General features: G+C 34.7%; 1 protein-coding gene across 1 annotated transcript; it reads right to left on the bottom strand.

Moving 5' to 3' along the window:
• Window positions 1-219: 219 nt before the first annotated feature.
• Window positions 220-10,595, bottom strand: LOC132545456 (solute carrier family 28 member 3-like). The gene is made up of 11 exons (XM_060209139.1): window positions 10,575-10,595; window positions 9,758-10,152; window positions 8,807-8,951; window positions 7,635-7,826; window positions 7,175-7,336; window positions 5,760-5,885; window positions 4,687-4,820; window positions 3,473-3,641; window positions 2,158-2,418; window positions 877-1,057; window positions 220-242 (listed from the first exon to the last, which is right to left on the bottom strand). Exons 1-11 carry the CDS (start codon window positions 10,593-10,595, stop codon window positions 220-222), a joined length of 1,809 nt encoding a protein of 602 aa, XP_060065122.1.
• Between the last annotated feature and the right edge of the window lie 351 nt (window positions 10,596-10,946).

Below are 10,946 nucleotides of genomic sequence, written 5' to 3'. Positions count from 1 at the left end.
ACCGTGAAAATGTACAGAGAGAACAAGACGAGTTGTCCTGGAAGACTTCGTGTGAACTGCTTCATCGACGACACCCGTCATGTATACCGTGGTTACTCCAAGTTTGTATTGTCACATTTCCCAAATGAAAACTGTTAATTGTGCTCTCACAATTATGATAATTTTGTTCGTTGTTATTAATGATTTAACTTCCTGTTAATTTCTGTTATGATTCCGAGGTTACCCATCCTGGTATATCATACCTGTAGAAAAAACAGGACAAAGTTAAGAGTATTTTTCATAGTTTATACTATGTAGCTTACATTTTTATGCAATAATACTGCGATTGGAAACCAACATGTTGACATGCATAAATTTCTACCAATATGATCTTACTTGACGATTCGATGATGTTAACCTTCTACATGTAAGCTATCAGAAGAAACGTGTTAAAGCATGATTGTAATTAAGTCGGTCGTCCGGATTATACATGTGTAAAGCATTTGGATCAGATCTCGTTATATTAAGTTTTTAGGAAAAACATTTCGCAATTGTTCAACCTCACTTACCTTATGTAAAAATCAATTGTTATTTCAATTTTGTTTGAGAATAACAGTGTTTTTCTTTATACACTACAATTTTCCAGAATCCATGAATAATGAATAAAAACAAAATAAAGAATGCTTCACAAAAATATACCCTCATCCCTAGATCAAGTGTCAAGTGTAGCATTTAACATTGCATACCATCCAGAGCAGCTGTGACAATGTGTCTTGTCCAAACAAACAACCAATACATCATGCTCCTATAAATATCCCGACTGAAGTGAAAATGTCCAACTCTCTTAAGACTAAGACTAAGTCTGTCAGTAAGAACCCCTCTTTAAGGAAAACTTACCTGCAACACAAGCAGTGAAGTAGCAAGCTATAGTACTGACTATCATAGCCCTTGGAGCGAGTCTTGTGACCTGGCCGATAAATCTCGGAGCCAACACAGATATGGACCCAAAGGAAATACCAAGGGACGATAGCGATGCGTTTCCACACAAAGCGTAGGCAGCGATCACCTCAGAACGATCCTACAACACGAAAGTCATAGCCATACGATTATTCCAAACACACATATAAATGGTACTTTAACATAAAAATTAGATACAGTGTAGCAAATCAAGACTGCAATGCAGCATACACCTTCTAGGACTATTAATGCCAAGATCTTAGTTGTTGAAATAAAGGAGGCGTTCTAGAAAAACCAACATTGCTTGAAATCAATGCCAATATCCAGAAGATGCCGCGATACCAGCTGTTTCAATTTATTTACTTTCTTTTCAATATTGAATTATTTCAAGGAGCATCAAGTGCATATGTTTATTCTGAATCAAGTCTAACGAGTTAAAGCGTGACATGTATGTTACGTCAAACCTGCGGGGCTGAAATCTAACAAGTGTGTCTACTACCTGTAACCCCGAATAATAGAACAAAAGGCAACCAGGCGAATAGTACTTTTCAAAATAAATTTTAAGTAAGAATTATTAAATTATACTGCACCACATAACTATTTCGGTCTGGCTCTAGGAATCACCAGTAGTGACAAGAAACTTTAGTGCTGAAATCTACGGGGCGACTAAGGAAAATAAGAAATTGCCGAAATGAAAACCAAAAGACTGGTAACGTGTTGTGCAGTTAATGGTTGATTGTCGTTAATAGATAAAAAATAATCATTTTGTTTAAAGCGACATTTTCCTCCCCCTGTTACGTACATGACGAAAATGAAACACTGTTTTGGATCCACAAATGAAATGATTCAATTTCAGACTAATACAATGTACCAACGCGAAAATATCCACGAATATTTCATATCACGCTTTAAATATAAAAACCCAACGTATGTTACATGATGCCCAGTTTATGAACAAGTAACAACGAATATCTTATGGAAGACACTATATGTAAATATACTCAAGAATATTTCATGTCACACAGTATATATTAAAAAATACCCACGAATATTTCATTTCACACAGTATGTGTAAAAATACCCACGAATATTCCACGTCACACAGTATATATTTCAAACATATCCATAAAAATATTTCATATAACAAATTGCATTTGTGTGTTGCTTTTAACAATATCAGAAACACTGAGTTACCGCTCAAAGCCGAACTGAACCACTTACCGATAACACTCCTTTAACAAGAGTTCGGTTCCACTGAGGTAAAAATACATCATACGAGTCTTCATAGAACACGGTGTCATTGAATAATGATGAATATTCATTATAGACTTCTTTATTCCGAACATATTCTCCCATTTGCATATATGATATGGCTAAACTAATCAGGTTCCTTAAACCAAGTAGGTTCGCAACTCTGAAACAATCTTGCAGATCCACACCAATCAGAAAAGCAAATGGATAAAACAGGTATGAGGAAATATTCTGCAGAAAGGAAAAAAAAAGAACTATGATTTTTCTAACGTATGATTTTTTTTTCTTTTTTTTTTTTTTTTTTTTTTTCACTTGAATGTTGAATGGAACTATTTTGCGAAAGGCGTTAAATAGGCTTTGATTTATTATAATATGTTAAGTTTCAGGGCACCTTTTTGTGGTTTATGCTAACCACGAAAATAGCGAAAAACAGAACGCCACGAAAAGAACGTCATTGACGGATTGTGTATTGCATTGTTGCAACTCTTTATGTAATAACAACGGTTAATGTAATTATTATTACATTAAGCGTTGTAATTGTTACGCTTATTGTAATAAAAACTGAATTATTACAATACGCGTATCATTTTAAAGGCTTAATGACTTTTTTTAAAAGTTAAACTAAGTGTAGCAGTCGCAACACTTGTTGAAATCATTTTATATAAAGCGTTAATATTATAATAGGTGTTCCAACATTGCATCTAACGATCAAACTTCTCAATTTTAGATATAAATATATGATCATCTATAGGTTATGTTACAATTTATATATATATATATATAGGATCTCATTCAAGATTCCATTTTATATGTGAATTTAGGAAACGAGCCAAAGCATTTTTTTATATTATAAGGAGTCATTGATGAGCTAAAAAGAGAAGAATTCTATAAAACACATCTCAAATGAAAATCTATTTTATCCGATTTTTCAGAGAAGGAATAGTCCGGTCTGTCCTATATATATGGTCTCAATGCCATCTGTGAATGTTTGACATTATTTCATTATTACAGCTATACCACACATGTACAATATACAAAATATACATAAACATGACATTAGTATATTGAATGACAAAACGACGATCAAGACAAAATGATAAAATGAAATAAAAAGTCAAATAATAAGACGATTTAACATATATTAAGAAAATCTATACATTGACAACCATAAGAAACATTGCTTTATTACAGCCTGCGTGCGATTCTTACTGGTTTTATCATATCAATAATATAACTTGTATCGCGTTGTACCAAAATGGGGAAAAAAGCAAATGGAATGTCTAACCTCAAAATTAAAGTTTTTCACTCCAGCCCTGGCTCCAAACCATTGTAAGGATCCATCAATTAAGTCCAACACTGATAAAAGAACCAGTAGGTTTACTGCTATACTTGACACGAATCTTAACCCTTGTTTTGCACCAACTGTCAAAGCATGCAGTATATTGGACTCCGTTCTGCGAAATAAAAAAAAGAAGACTTTTAAAGAGAAAAGAAACCCGGCTTTTCCAGAATTGAGAGTTTCAGTATATTTACATAGAAGCATCAAGCAACACAATAAAAGAAATTATTTAAATATATGATTCTGATTAAATTCAATTCACCATCAATGAATCATTAACTTAAGTTGTCAAAGGGAGGTAACTCCAGACAGCATGTATTTGAATTTAAATATCCTATATTTCGGCAAATAGACCATGTACGAAGTCTACTTGGGGTCATATCGTCTGATTGAGTCAATATGTACACACATTAGTTGTTGTATAGTGGATATGATCATTTACAAAGTACCCTTATATAAATACTTAATTGCAAGAAAAGAGGTAATAAGTATTGATATATCATATAACTGTATTTAAAGTGTGGCCTTGTACCTATCACCGGTTAGCAGCGTTTTAGCTTATGTTTGTATTTGCCAAATATCAATAACAGTCGTAATATCTCTCCAACCGTGCTGATATTAAGGCCAATATATATCGGTCCCAGATCTTTTTCAGAACTGAGGTAAAAATCTACTCTATGAAAACAAATAATTACAAATGACGAAAGTTTTAACAAATTGGCAGGCCTTGACAACCGAGATTAATATTAAACTGCGTATCTTTCGGTACGTAAGCCTCGTACAATGTCCAGGCGTGGTCAGATCATCTGGACGTGTTCGATGCTTGTTAGTTTGCCTGTTGGTTCCGTTGTTGTATACCGTGTTCTTATTTGAGAATATGACATTTTTACTTTAATTGATCAAGGTTTACATGGCGGTTGTTGTCAATGAAACAGAAGACGCTTACTCTTCCGTAACACTTGGTAAAATATAATTCCCTCAACGCAGAGATACATCCTTATCGTTCAAAATTCGTTATGCCCGGTCTTACATAATTTTCCAACGCATTATAATGGCAGCAATTATGATATTTATTCCTTGTCCTAACCGTTTTACCTGTAAGATATTCATGCTCAAATATTTTTAGATGACATGAAATGAGTTCAGACAAGCCAATTTACCTTTTGAATTCGTCTTTTTTATCGTGATCTACAGTTAATGACAATGATGGCGAACTCGGATAGTTCAACTTAGCAGCAGCCAAGGCAGCAGGGGCAGACAACACAGAAGCTGATATGAGATACTTGACTGGAACCTTAAATGACAAGTTAAGTACAATGACAACCACACTGATATATTCAATATAAAACAATTCGTTTGTTATACATTATCATTTGACGTAGTTAAGGTAACAAGTAGGAGACATCATTATCTTCGGCATCTTATTCTCTAACTTATCTTTGTTTACCATTCATCTTTTTCAAGCGTTTGCCTCCACATGCAAGATGGCGGCCATTTTCGGACTAGAGTCATGACTTAATATAGAAATATGCGTTTGAAAAATGTACTTAATTACCGAATGTGCAGGTTGAAAGTGATTGATTGGGTAAAATAATCATGAATGTGCTTCGCCATAAAGTGATTCGGTTGAATGACTCTAGGTAAAACTGCACTTCAAGTAAACTAATATTTGATATAATGTAATAAGATTAATCTCCAACTCAAAAACACGTGGTTCTATATAATAAATATATTAATATGCCCGATAATTGGTGGCCAGTTCCAGTTTCATCCAAATCCAAAAATATAATCGAAATGAAGTGTAAATATAGTTCAGTGATATCCAGTTGAAGTTGAAGCACCACCTACAGAGGCAAGGTAAGATACTTATTCCATACCATGAGTGAAGCACCCCTGTCCCACCACCTACAGAGGCGAGGTAAGATACTTGTGCCATACCATGCGTGAAGCATCCCTGTCCCACCACCTACAGAGGCAAGGTATGATACTTGTCCCATACCATGCGTGAAGCATCCCTGTCCCACCACCGACAGAGGTGAGGTAAGATACTTATTCCATACCAAGAGTGAAGCATCCCTGACCCACCACCGACAGAGGCGAGGTAAGATACTTATTCCATACCAAGAGTGAAGCACCCCTGTCCCACCACCGACAGAGGCGAGGTTAGATACTTATTCCATACCAAGAGTGAAACACTACAGCCCAATCAATGGTGACTTGGTATTAGACTTACCCCATAACCCGCGTAAAGTACAACCGCACCACCACCAATAGATGCAATGTCTTCCACCAACACACAGAATACCTGGGACTCAGTCAGGTAATTTACGTATTCTTTGATAAACAGTATGCCTTGTCCCTGTAAGTGAGGAAATTACAATGAATATTAATCAATTAATAACAATGTTTTACAGTATATGCTACTAAAGTTCAGTCCGTCTTCCTTATTTCATATCTATTTACCCCTCGTACAAATATGGTAAGTATTTAACCTTCCTAAAATACCGTTGGTATTTACCCCTCGTACAAATTTGGTAAGTATTTAACCCTCCTAAAATACCGTTGGTATTTACCCCTCCTACAAATATCGTTGGTATTTACCCCTCGTACAGATATGGTAAGTATTTATCCCTCCTGCAAATATCGTTGGTATTTTTCCCTCCTACAAATATCGTTGATATTTACCTCTCCTACAAATATCGTTGATATTTACCCCTCCTACAAATATCGTTGATATTTATCCCTCCTACAAATATCGTTGATATTTACCCCTCCTACAAATATCGTTGGTATTTATCCCTCCTACAAATATCGTTGGTATTTACCCCTCCTACAAATATCGTTGGTATTTACCCCTCGTACAAATATGGTAAGTATTTAACCTTCCTAAAATACCGTTGGTATTTACCCCTCGTACAAATATGGTAAGTATTTAACCCTCCTAAAATACCGTTGGTATTTACCCCTCCTACAAATATCGTTGGTATTTACCCCTCGTACAGATATGGTAAGTATTTATCCCTCCTGCAAATATCGTTGGTATTTACCCCACCTACAAATATCGTTGGTATTTACCCCTCCTACAAATATCGTTGATATTTACCCCTCCTACAAATATCATTGGTATTTACCCCTCCTACAAATATCGTTGATATTTACCCCTCCTACAAATATCGTTGATATTTACCCCTCCTACAAATATCGTTGGTATTTACCCCTCGTACAAATATCGTTGATATTTACCCCTCCTAAAAATATCGTTGATATTTACTCCTCCTACAAATATCGTTGGTATTTATCCCTCCTACAAATATCGTTGGTATTTACCCCTCCTACAAATATCGGTGGTATTTATCCCTCCTACAAATATCGTTGATATTTACCTCTCCTACAAATACCGTTGATATTTACCCCACCTACAAATATCGTTGGTATTTACCCCTCCTACAAATATCGTTGGCATTTACCCCTCCTACAAATATCGTTGGTATTTACCCCTCCTACAAATATCGTTGGCATTTACCCCTCCTACAAATATCGGTGGTATTTACCTCTTCTACAAATATTATTACATCTACTTATTAACCCAAACCCTTTACACACATCATTAAACTGTTTTATACTCCGGCTTATATCATTAACACTTACCCCTCCTACAAATATGTTGGCGGCAGCGCATATTGACTCCGGGGTACTTGTTCCTGTACAAAACGCTAGCACGGAACCAAGATTCCTGTTGATGAATCTGAGAACACCTAAGTAGTCCAAAACTCTGATGATGGCAACAAAGAAGACAACTGTTGGTAAAATCTGAAACAAATTTTTTTTTTTAAGTTTTCCTTTGACAATTTCCATTACAGCAGAAAAGAGTCAAGATATTAACAGTTTACAATTACACATTCATCTATAAAGAACACAATATCAAACTGTAAAATACGTACAGATAGGAACATAATTTCAGAGACGGTATTAAAAGTAATGAATCCTTACGAAAATATAATAACACTACAAAAACGATTGTCAACAGGTTGATACAAATGAACAAAGTTCGTAGTTAAAGTTAAAATGTATCTCTCTTTTGTTTGAATATTGCAGAAAGACGACTTACACCAAAAGCAAAATTTATCTTCTGATAATCTTTGCCAAAGATGAATTCTGACCCCTTTTTAGAGTGATCAAGTAATTCACTAAGCCGAGTGCTGCACCACATGACAGAATCTTTCCCGACGGTTGTGTACAGCACTAGAATGGCTAGTGTGAACTGTATTCCGAATCCCCAAAATACACAGTGCCATGATATCTGGAACAAAAATAGACAAAGTCCGTCAGAGACGGGTCAGCTCCCCAAATAGGACAAAATTTAAATACGAAAAATAACAAAGGGCAATAACTCATAAATTATGCAAAATAGATAGATGGTTCTTATACACTGCACTTCTGATCATCAATATCATTCTACCTACGTAGTCGTATGTTGATACCATTTTGTGTTATGATCCGGACAAAATTATGACGGACAGACGGACGCCTAGACGGACTTAACGGCGGCTATATGCTCTCCCTCAGGGGAGCATAAAAATGATACATTTGACTTACACACATATTTAAAGAAAATTCTCCAGAAGATGGTAGGTTATACATGAAAATATCAACAAATGTTACACGTTAATTTTATGATGTCCTTTTATTACAAAAAAAATCACCATTTCTGAAGCCCTTTGGTACTGTACAGTATTTCGATGAATAGAGCTGAGATACTAAAACAGGTAAAACTTGGGGTTTTATGGTTGGATGAACACACAGTAGGTTTACATGTGCATTACATTGGTCACGTCACAACCACATGGACCAAATTGTGATGACCACACTTTTACAATCAGGTTACAAAATGGATGTTGTGACCGTCATATCCAACTCTTGACCAGGCAAAAATTCAACAAAAAATGAACGTGTCGTCATCATTTGTTTTATATCCTATAAATCTCACCTCAATGGCAAAGTATTTTTCTCGGCCATCTTGGATTTTCGGAACGACTTTAAAGATAGCGACAACATTAAATCTTATAGCGGGATAATGTTTGACAAGTTTCAGCCACAAGTGCACGATAAGAACTTGAGAAGAAGTTAGATATAAGAGAAACGTTAAGGGGAACATTGATCAATGCACGATGAAACATTAAAACATGTGACTTAAGGTCATCTTATTAGAAATGTTCAGAGAACTTTAGATACAATGTGGAGCATAGCTCTGAACAACTCAATCACAATATTGTTACATACATTTGATCGATCAAGCGATGTTATGTACAACAGCAACATGAAGACTATGAGTCCCCCTAGTGACACCAGGTTCCGGAAGTTACCCTTCGCTACGGACATCCCTACTATAGCCCCAATGGCTAACAACATGGCGAAATACAGACTCCTGTCAGCAGAAAACAAAAGTGATGTAACGGTTTTCTTACGGAATATGCGGACAGTTCCCACAACTAAGCGTCATTTAAACCTATTAAAAAGACATTGCATGTAAGATTAAACAACAATGAAACACACAGTTGTAACAACTCATCATTATATTAATATATGATTTCAATTTATGTTACATATAAAGTTAAAGATAATCAGCTGTGATATGTTGTTGACACTCCTTTCAAATCAAATGGGAGCCAATCATAAATGTATACGTGTTTTATAGTGCATAATTGATAAAGGAGATAATTCACAGGACATTATTTAAGTAATTTTATATTATATTATATTATATTATATTATACGTATACAGCTGATATGCTGTCTGCAGATATAGAAAATACATGGTCACTGACCATGCGTTCTATTTATCCTTCATCATTAATTGATAATTAGAAAATCAAACTTCAGCAGTTTTGTTGTTCAATCTTTGTTTACCTGTCGTTGACATTACGCTGAATTTAACCTGATGACGTGCGCCAATATAATTGCTCCGCGCAGAAATGTAGTTCTAACGGATATGACTGCGATTTTATTAATATTTGCAAATAAAAAAACATATAAATCACTTATTTCAATAGTTATTATTATCATTAAATGTAATTTCAAAGTAAATGCAAAAAAGAATTATTTCAAATTAATCCACGTGCTAAAAGTACTGTTTTCCGTCACTGTCGAATACAGCAGAAATATATGTAGATATATTCCGTCAATGGCAGTGTCAGTTGCAGGATAAATGTTTGTTTTGTAATTCTTACTTACCATCGGATATATTTTCTTATTTTAAGTTGAATTCTTCCTTGGCATTTCAGTTCATTGATATGAGCGCGGATGTTCCCAAACCATTTCCTCTTTTTTATCAGATTCCATGACAGGAATAGATACCACAATATTGTACCAATAAGAAGTCTGAAAGAATTTTCAGATCCGAATTCTACTGTCATAGAATATCCAACATATGCAAGAAATAATCCTGCAATGACAAATTTTACCACTCTGGTAGCCGGTGCTTTGAGAGATGCTATATATTTGAAGAACCTTTGCTTTTCAGTGCTTTCCCTTTCCGTTACATGTTCCGTATAGTCATCATTAATTGAAACCGTTAGAACAGTCTCTTTGTTGTCTTCCAGGTTTGATGTTCCAGCAGTGCTTGGTTCCTGAATATAAGACAGTTGATCTTATGACTGGCTACATCCATTACCACTAGATCCCAAGATACGACTAGTAAACTTGTGAATACAACAAATATATGCATTGATTTACTTTGAAAGATTTTTTTTTTAAATTGAATTGAATAATCGGTCTTTTGTGTTGGTATCGCTTAATACTTTTTCTTTCATATTATCCTGATATGTAAACGAAAGCATATCAATATGTTTCCTTACGTCATCTTCAATAGCTTAGAATTTGTATATTGATGTATAAATGATCTGTGTATATAGAATGTTTTTTTTTCTGTTCTAAATTTTTAATGAAAGTAAAATATGTTTAACAATATCATTTATCTTTAAGTTTTCGCATCAGACCTTTATCTGTATTAATGAAGGTAAAAAAAATAAATAAATAATTATTGACTCACCTTTGCGGAAAGCTGGTTCATGATTTCCTTTTAATGGCCAGAGATGTCGCTATCCTGCTATACATGTACGAAAGCGGCGATCTCTAGACAAACAGAATTTATTTTGCTCAGCAAATGTTTGAACACGGAGTCTTCAGTGAGATGTTAATTATATGAATATTTAAATCACGTACTTAATCATATATCATGAAATAGGATGCATCCCACGAAGAAGTTTTCATATGTCGATAAAATATATTTATCTATATCATTTATTTGTTTTTGGTGGAATGTGTCGAGTTATTGGTGACAAACATTAACTGAATTGTTCTCGTGTCTTTAATATAACAACCATAAAGCAGCATTGTTATCAAAATAAAGCATTTGAGTCAA

Source organism: Ylistrum balloti, unplaced genomic scaffold, assembly GCF_031769215.1.
Source record: "Ylistrum balloti isolate Yb309-2 unplaced genomic scaffold, AGI_CSIRO_Ybal_v1 Utg369848, whole genome shotgun sequence".
In the NCBI taxonomy this organism is placed as follows: Eukaryota; Metazoa; Mollusca; class Bivalvia; order Pectinida; family Pectinidae; genus Ylistrum; species Ylistrum balloti.
Note: the sequence above shows the minus strand (reverse complement) of the source record. Positions and strands in the feature narration are given on the sequence as shown.

Excerpts from the sequence above, each read along its gene's own strand:
- LOC132545456 (XM_060209139.1), bottom strand. The coding sequence starts at position 10,595 with ATGAACCAGCTTTCCGCAAAG. Across the intron at positions 8,952-9,757 it reads ATAAGAAAATATATCCGATG|GAGTCTGTATTTCGCCATGT; the intron begins GTAAGTAAGAAT and ends TTCTGCTGACAG. Across the intron at positions 1,058-2,157 it reads TTGTTAAAGGAGTGTTATCG|GATCGTTCTGAGGTGATCGC; the intron begins GTAAGTGGTTCA and ends TTCGTGTTGTAG.